We start from the raw sequence: 18983 nt of genomic DNA, 5'->3' as shown, positions 1-18983 counted from the left end.
GTTAGCCAGGATGGTCTCGATCTCCTGGTCTCGTCATCCGCCCACCTTGGCCTCCCAAAGTGCTGGGAGTGTAGGCGTGAGCCACCACGCCCAGCCTGTAGTTCTCTTTTCATGTAATACCCTTGTCTGATTTTGGTATTAAGGGAATGCTGGACTCAAAATTAGGAAGTACTCCTTCTGCTTTTATCTTGTGGAAGGCTTTGTAAAGAATTGGTGTAATTTGTCCCTTAAGTGTTTGGTAGATTTCACCTATGAACACATTTAGTCCTGGTTCTTTCTGTTTTGGATGATTATTAATTATTAATTCAGTTTCTTTAATATGTACAGGCCTAGGTTTAGGTCTTTGTTTTGGTTGATATGCTTGGAATGTTGAAAGCCAATAGTTTAATATCAATGTTGTATTTTATTTTACTCTAAAAATACTTCGAATACTCTATATGTTATCTTAAATTTTATTTGTGTGTATTTTTATGAGATATTGATAAAAAATACAACTGTTTTCTTCCAGCCAAGTGTGTTAATTGTAACCTACAAGGAGCCTGCAAAATCATCTACTCAGTTTGGATCTTACAAGCAAGCTGAATGGAGGCCAGATAGTACCATGATAGCTGTATCAGTAAGTAGATTTTTCCACTAAATAGTGTTTTCTTATGAAACCGTTACATTGCATTTAAATTTGATTCTCTTAGATGACTTTCTTTCAGTCTTTTACACTCATAAGCATTTATTTTGTTCTGATAGGAATTGATTATTCTGTGTGGATTACTCCTACTATAGCTTCTCTTTTGACTCTGCTACTTCCTTCCATCCCTAAACATAGCACCTATATCCTTTTCTGTTTGTTGTTCTGACTTTACTGTTTTGTCCTTGAAGTCTTATCAGTTTTGGAAAACATATTCACATGGTATTCTTGAATTTATATTTAAAGTCCTCCCTTCCATTCCAAAAGATATCCCACAAAATAATAAGCTTTATATGCATATGTAATACTAAAATTTTCATATCCATTTGGATCTGTTTCTCCTTTTTTCTTCTGTTCTATTAAACATGCCTAGATATGTTTAATTTTACCTTTTTAGTTCATGTTTTATCACTGTCTAAGGCTGTCATTATGACTTAATTTGCATTAGCAGTAATATATGTGGTTAATTAACCTTATTGAGCACCTCCTATCTGATGAGTACAATTGTAATCAGTTTACATGGATCATCCCATTTAATCTTTCGATAAGTACTTTGAAGTAGATATTATTATCCCTCATAATTGATGTGTAAGTTGAGGATCTGAAAAATTGTCTTATCCAAGGTTACATGGGTAGTGTATATTAGAGAGATAAGTTATAAACTTAGCTACTCAGCTTCCATTTACTGTATCCTTGTAACTAACTTATCTCTTTGCGTTGGTCGTTGGTTGCTTTCTAGTCCGTACTATATATAACACTGACTAGGTTAATAATCTGAAATGTGCCATATGATCAAAAATACTGAGTAGTTCTACACTTCCCATAGCAGGAGTTTGCAGATGACTGACCATGTACCAAATATGCTCTGGTGCCTGTTTGTACACAGACCATAATGTAAGAATAGTTTTTACATGTTTAAATAAACAAAACAAGTCAAGGAAGAATATTTGCTATAGTTGAAAATTATGTGATACTTAAATTTCGGTGTCCATAAGTAGAATGTTACTGGGGCACAAAAATCCTCACTGGTTTACGTATTGTCTGTAACTTCTTTCAAGCTACAATAGCAGATTGAGTTGAAGTTCTTACAGCAAGCATATGTGGTGCTCTCATTGCTTTGCTCCTTTGTTCAGTGCACTGTATAGTAACACAGTTATAACTTCATAACTTTTCAAGTGTACACATATTACCATTCTGTAACATTTTATATTATTTTTATTCTAGTACATAATCATGTCAAAAGAACCAGAGAAGAGAAAAAGACTTCGTTTTGTTTTTAAAGCACACTGGAGTGTGGTTTATTTTATTGTTGAATTCGATGGCAAAATATTGTATTTATTACTCAGTGGCACTTAGCTATGCCAAAAGAATATAAGCTGACATTACTAGACTAAGCACTTAATGGAATATACTGAAGGTGAAGTTAGAAGAATTAAAAATTTAGCACAGAACAGCTCACCACAGGAGAATTCCTTCACAAAATATGAAAATTAAAGGGCAGTACAAGTAAGTTTGCTTGGTTTTTGATGAATTGACAGATGTTATATACAGCTCAGTTGTTAATTTCAGTGGTCCATGTGAAGTATGAATTGACTGAGAATTACTGTGAATGACCTATGGAACAATTCCAGATGAAAAAAATTCTCAAAGGAGTTGAGAAAATACTAATTCAGTACAACCCGAAGTAGAATCTAAGAAGTTGTATTAATTGATAGTAGTAAAAATCCACATGGAGCAGCAAAAGACTTAGTTGGACAGATTTACACAAAGTTTATGAAAATGTAAGTCTTTTAAAACCTATGGTTTTTGTAAGTTTTTTTTTTCAGAGATGGGAGTGGGAATATCTTGACTTGCCCTACTCCACAGCTGTTATGGCTTGGGTAGTGATAAAGGTTCATTGGAAACTTTTTTTTTTTTTTTACGGAGACTGACTTTTTGTTTTCTTTACTTGAAGGATCACCCTCTACCACTTAAGAGGCACTGAATAACTTTGGAAAATAGCTTTTACTGTATTAGAAAATGTTTTCAAATATGAAATATGTAAAATCTCATTAAGGACCAGCATTAATAGATAAAAATTTGCACTCAATTTTGATGATAGGGAAAAGTACTTTAAACCCCAATTTACCAAAAAGGTTATTTCCACAAAAAGAATCTAATTCTCATTAGTGGATATGTATTACCAAAAAAAGTTGTACTCAGTTCTCATTACTATTTAGAATTTTATAACTATAAACCTTATAAAAATTTGCATTCTATTAATCATGCTGTTTTATTTTTCTGTATTTCTTATGCTTTGAAATAAGGGCCTGCTATCCCTGGACAGCCCACTTCCTGCCAGGGATAGCCAGTTCCTAGGGGACTCACCTACAAGTACACCTTCGTATGCAAACTAATCAATCCAAAGCATATAGCCCCAACCACCTCCTTTATTGACCGCTGCCACTCTGGGCTGATAATCCTCTGCCCTAATTATCTCAGGGCTAGGTACTATATAACTAGAGACAACTGATATTATTCAGCCTAGCCAATACCAAGCCTCCTTGCCATGCATCAACCATTCCTTCCCATGAAAATCACAATAAAGGATCTTACTCATGTTTTCCCCTCACATCCACTGTCTCCTGACTGACCCTGGTAGTTTGCAGTATGTTCCTTGGTGGTGCATGTCATGTCCCCTCCTCTTTGGAACTGTGAGTAATATAAACTGTCTTTTCATTGACAGTCGTCTCCTGATCTGTTCACCTCAGTATACCTGAATAATAATAAAATCCACATTTTAAAATACTTTCTTGTTATGTAGGTAAACAAGATAAACCTACATAAGATTTTTGATTTTCCCTCTTGACTTGTAAAGTCTAAAATATTTATTATCTGGCCTTTTACAGAAAAGGTTTGCAGATCCTTATTCTACACAACCAAGTCCAGGCTTCTTAGCCTTTCATTTAAGGCACTTTAATCTCTAAAATCCTACTTCATTACTTCTGTGGTGTTATTTTTTCATTCTTTGTCTACATGAACTTTCCTTTAGCTAAACTGGGTTTTTCCATTATTCCTTTTTTTTTTTTTTTTTATACGGAGTCTCGCTCTGTCACCCAGCAGGCTGGAGTGCAGTGGCCGGATCTCAGCTCACTGCAAGCTCCGCCTCCCGGGTTCACGCCATTCTCCTGCCTCAGCCTCCCAGGTAGCTGGGACTACAGGTGCCGCCACCTCGCCCGGCTAGTTTTTTGAGTTTTTAGTAGAGACGGGGTTTCACCGTGTTAGCCAGGATGGTCTCGATCTCCTGACCTCATGATCCGCCCGTCTCGGCCTCCCAAAGTGCTGGGATTACAGGCTTGACCCACCGCGCCCGGCTTTTTCCATTATTCCTTAGAAATTTCAAAGAAAAATGACAAAATTTGCCAACTCATTGTTGGATAAATGAGCATGAGTAGTTGAGATTGCTCTGATTTCAAGCCTAGATGATTAAGTAGGTAGGTGTTCATGGCAATTAGTAAAAAATATAAGAAGAGCAAGCGTTCATGAAAGAAGACAGGATTTTCTGGATTTGGTTCCATAGAGTTTTGTTATGTTACATTATTAACTTTTTAAAATTGTGGTAAACTATACATAGCATAAATAAACATAGCATTTTAACTATTTTAAATGTACAATTCAGTGTCATTAGTAACATTAATGGTGTTATGCAGCCATTACCACTATCTGTTTTCTTGAATGTCACCCCGGACAGAAACTTGTTTATCATTAAGCATAACTTTGCATTCTCAATTTCTCCAGCTCCTGGTAACCTCTAATCAACTTTTTGTATCTATGAATTTGCTTATCTAGATATTTCATGTAAGTGGAATCATACAGTATTTATCCTTTTATTTTTGGCTTGTTTCACTTAGCATAATGTTGTTAAGATTCATCCATAGTTGTGTGATGTATCAGAACTTCATTCCTTTTTATAACTGAGTAATATTGCATTATCTGTATATGCTACATTTTCTTTATCTGTTGGTAGACATTTTGGTTGTTTCCAACTTTTGCCGTTTATGAATAGTGCGTCGTTGAACATTGGCATACAAGTAGCTGTTGGAGTTCCTGCTTTTGATTCTTTTGGGTATATACTGAGATATGGAATTGGTGGATCAAAATCCACAGAGGCTGCATCATTTTACATTTCTTTTGGCAGTGTAGGAGAGTTCCAGTTTCTCCTTAGCCCCTTAAATGCTTTATTTTCGTTTTGTTTAATAGCCATCCTAAAGGGGTGAAGTGGTATCTTCTTTTAGTTTTGATTTATGTTTTCCTAAAGACTAATGATGTTGATTATCTTTTCATGTGTTTGTTGGCCATTCGTATGTCTATGAAGAAATGTCTATTCAAATTCTTTGCCCATTTTTGGCTAGGTGCAGGGGCTCACGCCTGTAATCCCAGCACTCTGGGAGGCCAAGGCGGGTGGATCATGAGGTCAGAACATCAAGACCATCCTGTCTAACAGTGAAACCCTGTGTCTAATAAAAAATACAAAAAATTAGCCAGGCGTGGTGGCAGGCGCCTGTAGTCCCGGGAGAATGAGGCAGGAGAATGGCATGAACCTGAGAGGTGGAGCTTGCAGGTGAGCCGAGATCACGCCACTGCACCCCAGCCTGGGCGACAGAGCAAGACTACATCTCAAAAAAAAAAAAAAAAAAGAAAATTATTTGTCCATTTTTGAATTGGGCTGCCTGTATGTTGCTGAGTTGTTTATTCTTATATGAATCCCTTATTGGCTATATGACTTGACAATATTTTCTCTCAGTCTGTGGGTTTTCTTTTCATTCTCTAAGTCCTTTGATGTATAAAAGTTAATTTTGGTGAAGTACAATTTATCTATTTATTTATTTTTGAAACAGGGTCTTACTCTGTCACCCAGGCTGGAGTGCCAGTGGTGCAACCTAAGCTTACTACAGCCTCTGCCTCCAGGACTCAAGTGAGCAGCAGGGGCTATAGCTGCATGCCACCATGCCTGGCTAATTTTTGTATTTTTTGTAGAGATAGAGTTTCACCATGTTGCCCAGGCTGGTCTTGAACTCCTTAGCTCAAACGATATGCCCACCTTGGCCTCCCAAAGTGTTTGGATTATAGGCATGAGCCACTACACCCAGTCTAGTTTATCTCTATTTTCTTTTATTGCCTATGCTTTGGGTATCATATATAACAAATGATTTTCCTCTTCTTTTTTTTCTTTTGAGAGTTTTATTACTTTATGTTTAGGTCTTTGCTTCCTTCTAAGTTAATTTTTGTAAATGGTGTAAAGTGTAAGAGTCCAACTTCATTTTTTGTGTGTGGATATATAGTTGTGGTACAATATGTTAAAGAACTATCCTTTTCCCATTGAATGGTCTTGGTACGCTTGTTGAAAATCAATTGGCCGTTGGCATTTGGGGTTATTTCTGGATGCTCCATTCTATTTCATTGTTCTATATGTCTGTCCTTATTCCAGTACCACAGTTTTTAAATTTCTGTGGCTTTGTAGTAACTTTTGAAATCAGGAAGTGGAATCCTCCAATTTTATTGTTGTATTTCAGGATGTAAGTCATGTCAACCCATTATCAACCCATTGTAACTTGAAAATACCATAAGTCAAAAATTTAGCAGCCCCAAACATCCATCATAATGTCATAAGCTGAACCATCATAATGTCATAAGCTGAACCATCATAATGTCATAAGCTGAACCATCATAATATCATAAGCTGAACCATCATAAATTCAGTACCATCTATAGTTTTGACTATTCTGAGCCAGTCCCTAAGATGCTGTACGACTTTTTTGAATTGGTTTTTTTATTTCTGTCAAAAATACCATTGGGAATTTGGTAGAGACTGCGTTGAGTCTGTAATTCTCTTTGGGAAGCATTAATTTAAGTCTTCTAATCCATGAACATGTAATGTCTTATCAATTATTTAGACCTTTAATTTCTGTAAGTAGTGTTTTCCAGTGTTCAGTATGCAAGTCTTTGTCCTGCTTCATTAAATTTATTCTTAAGTTTTATATTTCTTTTTGATGCTATTGCAAATGGAATTGTTTTTAAGTTTCCTTTTCAGTTGTTCTTTCCAAGTGTGTAGACGCGTATCTGATTTTTTTCCCAACTTTTAAGTTCAGGGTATATGTGCCGGATGTGCAGGTTTATTACATAGGTAAATGTGTGATTGGTGGTTTGCTTGCACAGATTATCCCATCACCTAGATATTAAGCCCAGCATCCATTAGCTATTCTTCCTAATCTGCTCCATCGTCCTGCACCCCGCCCCCCGGTCCTCCAACAGGCCTCAGTGTCTGTTGTTTCCCCTATCTCCATATGTTCTCATTATTCAGCTCCCACTTATAAGTGAGAACATGTGGTATTTAATTTTCTGTTCCTGTGTTAGTTTGCTGAGGATAATGGTTTCCAGCTCCAACCATGTCCTTGCAAAGGACATGATCTTGTTCCTTTTTATGGCTGCATAGTATTCCATGGTGTATATGTACCACATTTCTTTTATTCAGTCTATCATCGATGGGCATTCAGGTTGTTTCCATGTCTTTGCTATTGTGAATAGTGCTGCAGTGAGCATATGCATACATGAATGTTTGTAACAGAATGATTTATATTTTGGGGGGTATACCTAGTAATGAGATTGTTGGGTCAAATAGTATTTCTGCCTCTAGGTCTTTGAGGAATAGCCTGCTGTCTTCCATAATGGTTGAACTAATTTCCACTCCCACCAACAGTGTAAAAGCGTTCCTTTTTCTCTACAACCTAACCAGCATCTGTTGTTTTTTGACTTTTTAGTGATAGCCATTCTGGCTTGTATGAGATGGTATCTCATTGTGGTTTTGATTGGAATTTCTCTAATAATCAGTGATGTTGAGCTTTTTAAAATATATTCATAGGCCACATTTGTGTCTTCTTTTGAGAAGTGTCTGTTCATGTCCTTTGCCCACTTCTTAATGGGATTTTTTTCCTTGTAAGTTATTAAGTTCATTGTAGATGCTGGATGTTAGACCTTTGTCAGATTAATAGATTCCAAACATTTGCTCCCATTGTGTAGGTTATCTGTTCACTCCAATGATAGTTTCTGTTGTCATGCAGAAGCTCTTTAGTTTGATTAGATCCCATTTGTCAATTTTTGCTTTTGTTGCAATTGCTTTTGTCATCCTTGTCATGAAATCTTTGCCTGTGCCTATGTCCCAAATGGTATTGCCTAGATTTTCTTCCTGGGTTTTACATTTAAATCTTTAATCAATCTTGAGTTGATTTTTCTATAGGGTGTAAGGAAGGGGTCCAGTTTCAGTTTTCTGCATATAGCTAGCCAGTACTCCCAACACCATATATTACATGAGGAATCCTTTCCCCATTGCTTGTTTTTGTCAGGTTTGTGAAGATCAGATGGTGGAGGTGTGCATTCTTGTTTCTGGGTTCTCTATTCTGTTACATTGGTCTATGTATCTATTCTTGTGCCAGTACCATGCTGTTTTGGTTACTGTAGCCCTGAATTACAGTTTTAAGTCAGGTAGCGTGATGCCTCTGGCCTTGTTCTTTTTGCTTTGATTGCCTTGGCTATTTGGACTCGTTGTTGGTTCTATGTGAATTTTAAAATAATTTTTTTCTAATTCTGTGAAGAACGTCAGTGGTAGTTTAATGGGAATAGCATTGAGTCTATAAATTACTTTGGGCAGTATAACCATTTTCACAATATTGAGTCTTCCTATCCATGAACATGGAATGTTTTTCCATTTGTTCATCTCTCATTTGTTTGAACATTGGTTTGTAGTTCCCCTTGAAGAGGTTCTTCACCTCGTTGGCTGTATTGCTAGGCATTTTTATTCATTTGCGACAATTGTGAATGGGAGTTCATTCATGATTTGGCTGTCTGCTTGCCTGTTGATGTATAAGAATGCTAATGATTTTTGCACATTAATTTTCTATCCTTAGACTTTGCTGAAGTTGCTTATCAGCTTACAAAGCTTTTGGGCTGAGGCAATGGGGTTTTCTAGATATAGGATCATGTCATCTGCAAACAAAGATAGTTTGATTTTGTCTCTTCCTTTTTGAATACCCTTTATTTGTTTCTCTTGCCTGATTGCCCTGGCCAGAACTGCCAATACTATGTTGAATAGGACTGGTGAGAGAGGGCCTCCTTGTCTTGTGCCTTTTTTCAATGGGAATGCTTCCAGCTTTTGTCCATTCATTATGATATTGGCTGTGGGTTTGTCATATATGGCTCTTACTATTCTGAAGTATGTTCCTTCAATATCTGGTTTATTGAGAGTTTTTAACCTAAAGGGATGTTGAATTTTATCAAAGGTCTTTTCTGCATGTGTTGAGATAATCATGTGGTTTTTGTGTTTAGTTCTGTTTATGTGGTGAATCACATTTATTGAATTGTGTATGTTGAACCAACCTTGCCTTCTGGGGATGAAGCCTACTTGGTCATAATGGATAAACTTTTTGTTGGGCTGCTGGGTATTTGCCAGTATTTTGTTGAGAATTTTTGCATTGATGTTCATCAAGGATATTGGCCTGAAGTTTTCTTTTGTTTGTTTTGTCTCTGCCAGGTTTTGGTATCAGGATGATGCCAGCCTTATAGAGTGAGTTAAGGAGGAGTCGCTTCTTTTCTTTTTTTTTTTTGAGACGGAGTTGCCCAGACAGGAGGACAGTGGTGCAGTGGCACAAGCTCAGCTCACTGCAAGCTCCACCTCCCGGATTCATGCTGTTCTCTTGCCTCAGCCTCCCGAGTAGCTGGGACTACAGGCACCTGCCACCACACCCTGCTAATTTTTTGTATTTTTAGTAGAGATGGGGTTTCACCCTGTTAGCCAAGATGGTCTCAATCTCCTGATCTCGTGATCCGCCCGCCTTGGCCTCCCAAAGTGCTGGGAATACAGGCATGAGCCACCGTGCCCGGCCCCTTCTTTTTAATTGTTTTGGAATAGTTTCAGTAGAAATGATACCAGCTGTTATTTGTACCTCTGGTAGAATTCAGTTGTGAATCTGTCTGTCCTGGGCTGCTTTTTGAGGGGGGTGGGGGGGTGGCTAGGCTTTTTATTACTTCTCAATTTCAGGACTCATTATTGGTCTATTCAGAGATTCAGTTTCTTCTTGGTTCAGTCTTAGGGAGGGTGTATGTGTCCAGGAATGTATCCATTTCTTCCAGATTTTCTATTTAATGTGCATAGATGTGTTTATAGTATTCTCTGATGATTGTATTTCTTTGGGGTCAGGATGATATCCCCTTTATCATTTCTGATTGTGTTTATTTAAATCTTCTCTTTTCTTCTTTGTTAATCTAGCTAGCAGTCTATCTATTTTATTAATTTTTTCAAATAACTTAAATGGTTTTTCATGTCTCTATCTCCTTCAGTTCTGTTCTGATCTTGGTTATTTCTTGTCTTCTGCTGGCTTTTGGGTTTGTTCTTGTTTCTGTAGTTCTCTTCGTTGTGATTTAGGTTGTTAACTTGAGATTTTTGTAGCTTTTTGATGTGGGCATGTAGTGCTATAAATTTCCCTCTTAACACTGCTTTGGCTGAATCCCAGAGATTCTGGTATATTGTCTCTTTGTTCTCATTAGTTTCAAAGAACTTCTTGATTTCTGCCTTAATTTCATTATTTACTCAAGTCACTCAGGAGCAGGCTATTCAATTTCCATGTAGTTGTGTGGTTTTTTAGTGAATTTCTTAATTATTTTGAGTGAATTTTTTTTAGTGTTGTGGTCTGAGAGACTGTTATCATTTCAGTTCTTTTGCATTTGCTGAAGAGTATTTTAATTCCAATTATGTGATCAGTTTTAGAGTAAGTGCCACGAGATGATGAGAATAATTATTTTCTGTTGTTTTTGGATGGAGAGTTCTGTAGATATCTATCAGGTCCACTTGAAACCAGGAGCTAAGTTCAGATCATGAATATTTTTGTTAATTTTCTGTCTTGGTGATCTGCCTAATATTGTCAATGGTGTGTTAAAGTCTTGTCAGTGGTGTGTTAAAGTCTGCTACTATTATTGTGTGGGAGTCTAATTCTTTTTGAAGGTCTCTGAGAACTTGTTTTAGGAATCTGGGTGGTCCTATATTGTATGTGTATATATTGAGGATATTTAACTCTTGTTAAATTGAACCTTTTATCATTATGTAATGCCCTTTGCCTTTTTGATCTTTTTTCATTTAAAGTCTGTTTTGTGAGAAACTAGGATTGCTATCCCTGGTTCTTTCTGTTTTCCATTTGCTTGGTAAATTTTCTTCCATCCCTTTATTTTGGGATGTGTGTCTTTGCACATGATATGGGTCTCTTGAAAACAGCATACCGCTGGGTCTTGGTTCTTTATTTAGCTCACCATTCTGTGTCTTTCAATTGGAGCATTTAGCCCATTTACATTTCAGGTTAGTATTGTTATGTGTGGATTTGATCCTGTCATCAAGATGCTAGTTGGTTATTTTGCAGACTTGTTTATGTGGTTGCTTAATAGTGTCACTGATCTGTTTACTTCAGTGTGTTTTTGTAGTGGCTGGTAATGGTTTTTCCTTTCCATATTTAGTGCTTCCTTCAGGAGCTCTTGCAAGGCAGGTCTGATGGTTATGAATTCCCTCAGCATTTGCTTGTCTGAACAGGATCTTATTTCTCCTTTGCTTAAGAAGCTTAGCTTTACCAGATATGAAATTCTGGTTGGAAATTCTTTTCTTTAAGAATGTTTAATATTGGCCAGGCGCGGTGGCTCGCACCTGTAATCCCAGCACTTTAGGAGGCTGAGGCAGGCGGATCACGAGATCAATAGATCAAGACCATGCTGGCCAACATTGTGAAACCCCATCTCTACTGAAAATACAAAAATTAACCAACTGTGTTGGCACATGCCTGTAGTCCGAGCTACTCGTGAGGCTGAGGCATGATAATCACTTGAACCCGGGAGGCGGAGGTTGCAGTGAACTGAGATTGCACCACTACACTCCAGCCTGGCAACAGAGCGAGACTCCGTCAAAAAAAAAAAAGGATGTTTAATATTGGCCCCAATCTCTTCTGGCTTTTAGGGTTTCCACTGAGAGGTCCATTGTTAGTCTGATGGGCTTCCCCTTCATAGGTGACCTGATCTTTCTCTCTGGCTGCCCTTAACATTTTTCTTTCATTTTGACCTTGCAGAATCTGATGATTATGTGTCTTGGGGTTGATCTTCTCCGGGAATATCTTATGAGGGTTCTCTGCATTTCCTGAATTTGAATGTTGGCCTGTCTTCCTAGGTTGGGAAGTTCTCCTGGATGATATCCTGAAATATGTTTTCCAACTTGGTTCCATTCTCCACGTCTCTTTTAGGTACCCCAATCAGTTTTAGGTTTAGTATATTTACATAATCCCACATTTCTCGGAGTTTTTGTTCATTTTCATTCTTTTTTCTCTATTATTGTCCACCTGTCTTATTTCAGCAAGATAATCTTCAAGCTCTGAGATTCTTTTCTCCACTTGGTCTGTTCAGCTATTAATAATTGTGATTGCATTGTGAAGTTCTTGTAGTGTGTTTCTGAGCTCTAACAGGTCAGTTATGTTCCTCTCTAAACTGCTCCTCCTAGTATTGTCAGTGGTGTGTTAAAGTCTCCCACTGTTATTGTTTGGGAGTCTGAGTCTCTTTGGAGGTCCCTAAGAACTTGCTTTGTGAATCTGGGTGCTCCTACATTGGGAGCATATACATTTAGGACATTTAGCTCTTCTCGTTGAATTGAAGCCTTTATCATTATGTAATGCGCTTTGTCTTTTTTGATCTTGTAGTGTGTTTCTCAGCTCTGATAGGTCGGTTACGTTCCTCTCTAAACTGGCTCCTCTTCTTTCACATTGTCAGTGGTGTGTTAAAGTCTCCCACAATTTTTATGTGGGAGTCTAAGTCTCTTTGAAGGTCTCTGAGAACTTGGCACCTCCTGTATTGTTTTGTCTGTTTCTTAGCTTTTTTGCATTGGGTTACAACATGCTCCTTTAGCTCAGCAAAGTTCATTGTTACCCACCTTCTGAAGCCTACTTCTGTCATTCAGCTTTCTCAGCCTCAGCCCAGTTCTGAGCCCGTGCTGGAGAGGTGCTTTGGTCAGTTGGAGGAGAATAGGCACTCTGGCTTTTTTAGTTTTCAGTGTTTTTGCATTGATTGTTTCTCATCTTTGTGGGCTTATCTACCTTTGATCTTTGAGGTTGCTGACCTTTGAATGGGGTTTTTGTAGGGTCTTTTTTGGTTGATGTTGTTGTTTTCTGTTTGTTCTTCTTTTAACAGGCCGCTCTTCCATAGAGCTACTGCCATTTGTGGTGGTCTACTCCAGACCCTAGTTGCCTCGGTTTTTCCTGTACCTGGAGGTATTACCATGGAAGGCTGCAAAACAGCAAAGATGGCAGCCTGCTTCTTCCTTGGAAGCTCCTTCACAGTGGGGTACTGACCTGTTGTTTGCTCAAATGTGCCTGGAGGAGGTGGCTGGAGACCCCTGTTGGGAGATGTCACCCAGTCAGGAGGAACGGGATCAGGGACCTACTTGAAGCAGTCTGGCTGCAACAGGTGTGCTCTGTTGGGGATTCCTTCAGCCCCCAATCGGTATGGGCTCTCCAGGACCAACAGGCTGGACTGATTGAGAAGCCTGAACACCAATGTGGCAGCCTGCCCCACCACCCGGGTACTCCATCCTGGGGGGAAATTAGAGCTCCGTCTAATTGGGGGTGGCTCAAGACCCCAGCTGGGAAGACCCACTACCCCATGAGGAGGAGTGGATAGAAGTCTCACGTGAAGAAGCAGTCTGGCCACAATCTGGCAGTGTGGCTGTACTACACTGCAGGAACCCTTTCTCATCCAGGCTATATGGATATATGTGATTTTTGTGTATTCATTTTATGTCCTACAACTTTTGCTAACTTTATTAGCTCTAATATTTTTTGCGTGCATTATTTATATACCTTGTCTGTGGTCTGATTTGGATGCCTTTATCTCATTTTCTTGTTTAATTGCTCTGGGTAGAACTTTCAATACTGTGTTGAATTAAGTGGTAAAAACGGGCATCCTTATCTTGTTCTAGCAGAAAGGCTTTCAGTCTGTCACCATTGAGTATAATGTTGGCTTTAGGTTTTTCATATATGACCTTTATTAGGTTGAGGTTATTTACTTCTATTCTTAGTTTCTGGCATGCTTTTATCGTTAAAGGGTGTTAAATTTTGTCAAATGCTCTCTTTGCATCAGTTGAGAGTCGTGGATTATTTTTCTTCATCCTGTTAATATAGTGTATTTCATTGATTGATTTTCAGATATTGAATCATCCTTGCATTCAGTGAATGAATCCCACTTTGTCATGATGTACAAAGTATTTACTGAGGATTTTTCATCTGTATTCATACAATATATTGATCTATAGTTCTCAAGTCAGTTTTGGTAGATTGTATGTTTTTAGAACTTTCTCAATTTCATCTGGCTTGTCTAATTTTGTTAGAATGCAACTCTTTATTATATTCTCATAATCTCTGCTATTTATGCAAAATTACTAGTAAGTTCTTTCATATCTGATTTTTGTAATTTGAATCATCTCCTTTTTTTCTTAACTTACTTAGAGGTTTATCAGTTTTGTTGATTTTTCAAAGAGTCAACTTTGGCTGGATGTGACGGCTCATGTCTTTAATCCCAGCACTTTGGGAAGCTGAGGTGGGAGGATTGCTTGAGGCAGGGAGTTACAGGGGAGTCTGGGTGACAGTGAAATGCAATCACGGCCGGGCGCGGTGGCTCAAGCCTGTAATCCCAGCACTTTGGGAGGCCGAGACGGGCGGATCAGAGGTCAGGAGATCGAGACCATCCTGGTGAACACAGTGAAACCCCGTCTCTACTAAAAAATACAAAAAAACTAGCCGGGCGAGGTGGCGGGCGCCTGTAGTGCCAGCTACTCGGGAGGCTGAGGCAGGAGAATGGCGGGAACCCGGGAGGCAGAGCTTGCAGTGAGCTGAGATCCGGCCACTGCGCTCCAGCCCAGGCGACAGAGCGAGACTCCGTCTCAGAAAAAAAAAAAAAAAAGAAAGAAATGCAATCACTACAAAAAATAATATTTAAACTTAGCCAAGTGAGTTGGCACATGATTGTAGTCCTAGCTACTCAGGAGGGTGAGTCAGGAGGATCACCAGTGCCCAGGAGTTCAAGGTTACCGTGAGCTTTGATCTTGACACAGCACTCCAGCCTGGGCAATAGAGCAAGACTCTGTGTCAAGAAAAACCAAACAATTTTTATTAAAGTGTATTTTCTTTATTGTTTTTCCATTTTCTTTTTATTTTGCTCTCATCTTTATTATTTCCTTTCTTCTGCTAGCTTCAGGATTACTTTGCTCTTTGTTATTTAGTTATTTTTTGTGCACATTTAGGTTATTGATTTGAAATGTCCCTCCAGCCCCACCCTTTTTTTTTTTTTTTGAGACAGATTCTTGCTTTGTTGCCCAGGCTGAAATGCAGTGACATGATCATGGCTCCTTGCAGTCTTGATTTCCTGGGCTTAAGTGACCCTCTCCCTCAGCCTCCCTAGTAGCTGGGACCATAGGCACGTACCACCACACCCAGCTGATTTTGTTTAATTTTTGTAGAGATGTGATCTCACTGCGTTGGCCAGGCTGGTCTCAATTTCCTAGGCTCAAGCGAACATCCTGCCTTGGCCAAATGCTGGGATTACAGGCATGAGCCACCGCACTGGGCCTGAGATGTGCCTTTTTAAGTGTGGCTGTCTACTGTTTCAACCTCTGGCAGTTACCCAGCTCCAACGTTGCTTCCACATTTTTGGGTATCTTTATAGCAGCACCCCAATCTCTGCAGTACCGATTTACTGTATTAGTTCATGCTCATGCTGCTATAAAGAACTGCCCAAGACTGGGTAATTTATAAAGGAAAGAGGTTTAATTGACTCACCGTTCTACATGGCTGGGGAGGCCTCAGGACAATTACAGTCGTGACAGAAGGAGAAACAAACATGTCCTTCTTCACATGGTGGCAGGAGAGAAGTGCTGAGCAAAGGGAGAAAAGCCACTTATTAAAATACCATCAGATCTCATAATAACTCACTCGTTATCATGAGAACACCATGAGGGTACCACCCCTGTGATTCAATTACTTCCTACCAGATCCCTCCCACGACACATAGGGATTATGGGAACTACATTTCAGGATGAGATTTGGGTGGGGACACAGCCAAACCATATCACTGAGGAACCCTTATATTTGATAAGCCGCTTCTCTGTTAATGTTTTCAATTCTGCCTTTTGGTTTCAGCAGTTTGATTCTAGTGTGTCTCAGTGTGGGTCTCTGAGTTTATCCTTTTTGGAGTTTCTTGAATTCCTTGGATTTTTGTATATTCATGGATTTCATTAAGGCTCCTGGCATTTTCAACCATTTCTCTTTCCTCCATACTTCTATTCCTATATTATGTATGTTGGTGTGATTGATGGTGCCGCACAGGTCCCCCAGACTCTTTTTATTTTTCTTTATTCTTTCTTCTTTCCACTCCTTAGATTGCATAATTTCGAATGTCTTATTTTCAAGTACATTTATCTTTTCTTCTGTCTGCTCAAATTTGCTGTTGAATTCCTGTAGTGAATTTTTCATTTCAGTTACTGTACTTTTTATCTTCAGAATTTTTTCAGTTCCTTTAAAAAGTTTTTCCCTTTTATTGATATTCTCATTGTGTTTAGACATTGTTTTCTTGATTTTCTTTAGGTTTTTTTGCCCATGGTCTCTTTTAGCTCATTGAACATATTTAAGACTGTTGATTTAATGTCTCAGATTAATAATTCAAGTGTCCGGGCTTCCTTAGGGATGGGTTCTGCCATATTCTTTATTTTCTATGACTGGGCCATACTTTTCTGTTTCTTTTTATGTGCTGTAATTTTTCATTGAGAACTGGACTGAGTATTATGTTGTGGTGACTTTGGAAATCTAATTATCTTAGCCCTCAGAGATTGCTGGGTTTTGCTCCTTGATTACATAATCCTTTATGATTTTTTGGAACGATTTTTGGATAGTATGTATTTCTTCTGATGAGTGGTCTCTGAAGTTTCTCTTCTGTTTTCTTTGTTGTCAGCTAATCATGTAATATTTCCTTATCCTACTCCCAGGAGTGGGGTAAAAAATAGGTCCTATCTCTAAAGTTCCCTCTTGGCCCAGAATCTTTTTTATCTCCTGGATGTACCATACCCTCAGTGATCAAAAGCGGAAATTAGAACCCACAACACCAGCTTTTGGAGCACAGAGCCCTTATTGACCCCCCTTATTCCCACAAGCCACACCAGATACCCTTGTGCGACATCCGCAGCTGCCTGCCACAGAGTTGTTGGATGAGGTGGGTGACAGCTGTTACCATAGGAAAACTGAAATTGTTTGAAATTTGCCAACAGCTTCATCAAGCTGTCTCCTGGAGGCTGCAGGCATTCTACCAGATCCAGACTTCCACAATAGTAGCTTCAGGTAATTCCTGCTAATTAAATTGTAGTTTTGGTGGATAGATGGATTCCTGGAGCTTCCTCTTCTACCACCTTTTCTGATGTTATTCTCCACTCTTGTTAAATTTAGAAGTGTGTGTTGTAAATCATAGTTGAAACTTAACAATTGAATGAGAGGGCTATAAGAGGAAAATGCTCTCTAAATTATGTGCAGTTGATGGCAAAGAAGTGGTGGTGTTTGTTTTAAAACAGTGTGGGGAATATTTTTCCTTCTGGTTTCACTGAAATTCTAGCAAGGTAATTTTTTTAAGTTGCATTTTATTTATTTTTTTCTTCTTAGCTCTTTTGGACAATCACCAGGCTTATTTTGATACACAAATTCAAATTCCTATGTGCAGTGGCAGTAAGTTATGACTGCCAATTTTAGAAATAAAGTTCTAACCATGTAACTCCATTCTGATATAGGGAACGTTGCAAACTTAAAGTGTCTTAAAGTTTAGGTTATTAATAACTTTATGTGTAAGTCTCCTCTCTGCACTGTTGATATTTTTAGGTCTCTAGGACATATATATGTATATTTCACGTGTGTGGTGTAGTGTATGTGTGTGTGTGTTTGTGTGTGTGATATGTAGGTGTTGTAGGTGTGTGTATAGAAAAGGAATAGCTTGTGAGACTGCAATGTAGTTATGTAGAGAATGTTAATTTGAAATAAAATCAGAATTCAGTTTTCTTTAAAGTTTGCCTTCTGGCTTTATAATGCTATTAGCTCGAATATTCAATTAAAGAAGTGTAAGACTCAGCTAAAGTGAGTTACACTGGAGAAACATGGATTTCTTTTAAACAAAAGGTAACATCTTAAGATCGATACTATTACTAACAATTGGTAACATGTATATATGTATGTATGTATGTACTTATTTATTTATTCATTTTTGAGACGGAGTCTTGCTTTGTTGCCTAGGCTGGGGTGCAGCGGTGCAATCTTGGCTCACTGCAATCTCTGCCTCCCGGGTTCAAGTGATTCTCCTGCCTCAGCCTCCTGAGTAGCTGAGATTACAGGCGTATGCCACCACATTCAGCTAATTTTTTGTATTTTTGGTAGAGACAGGGTTCAACCATGTTGGTTAGACTGATCTTGAACTCCTGACCTCAAATGAGCCGCATGCCTCAGTCTCCCAAAATGTATTTATTTACATAAAGGAAAATTATAAACTGGATTACATATGAAGTATTAGTATTAAATTTTGTTTATCACAAATTTTGTGAGTTTAAAAAGTATTAAAATACATTTATTCTCTCACTTTTTCAACATTTATAGAGCTTCTGTACATTCCAGATAGTATGTAATCAACGAGGATGTAGTTTGAGAAAAAAAAGTTGTCTGGAACCATGCAGTGTGATTTCCATTTTCTTTAAGAATGTCTTTGGTTTGCCATTATTTTTTTTTAAGGATGTTTTTGCTACATGTAGATATTCATGTTTGCATCAGTTTTCAACATTGATGAAGTCTCTGTTGGTATACTGAGCTCTGGAGTCCCTATTCTTTTCCTGGGAGTTCGTTAAACAGTAAGTATGAAGTTGCAAGAAAGAATTTACATGAACTGTATGAATTTCATTTTTGCTTCCCCTAAAGATATCTTTAATTTGCATTAATTTCTGAAGGATATTTTCAAAGGTGTAGAATTCTAGATTGGTAGTTATTTAAGTTAAAGATTTGATTTCATTGTTTTCTGCCATTTTTCATTGTTATTGAGAAGTCAGTGAATGGTCTTATTGTTGGCCTTTTCAAAGTAATGCAACCTTTTTTGTTTCTTTCTTTGGGACAGAGTATTGCTGTGTTGCCCAGTCTCTTTGTCTGTTTGAGACAGTCTTGCTCTGTCGTCCAGGCTGGAG

General features: G+C 38.3%; 1 protein-coding gene across 1 annotated transcript in view; it reads left to right on the top strand.

The window, feature by feature from the left end:
- The first annotated feature begins 514 nt into the window (after positions 1 to 514).
- LOC105508449 (RAB6A-GEF complex partner protein 1) overlaps positions 515 to 18983 on the top strand; it is a 114973-nt gene continuing 96504 nt past the window's right edge. The window contains exon 1 of the mRNA XM_011937314.1: positions 515 to 616. Within this exon, the coding sequence (XP_011792704.1) occupies positions 602 to 616 (15 nt within the window). The 5' untranslated portion in view covers positions 515 to 601. The remainder of the gene's footprint in view (positions 617 to 18983) is intronic.

Source organism: Colobus angolensis, unplaced genomic scaffold (assembly GCF_000951035.1).
Source record: "Colobus angolensis palliatus isolate OR3802 unplaced genomic scaffold, Cang.pa_1.0 Scaffold162, whole genome shotgun sequence".
In the NCBI taxonomy this organism is placed as follows: Eukaryota; Metazoa; Chordata; class Mammalia; order Primates; family Cercopithecidae; genus Colobus; species Colobus angolensis.
Note: the sequence above shows the minus strand (reverse complement) of the source record. Positions and strands in the feature narration are given on the sequence as shown.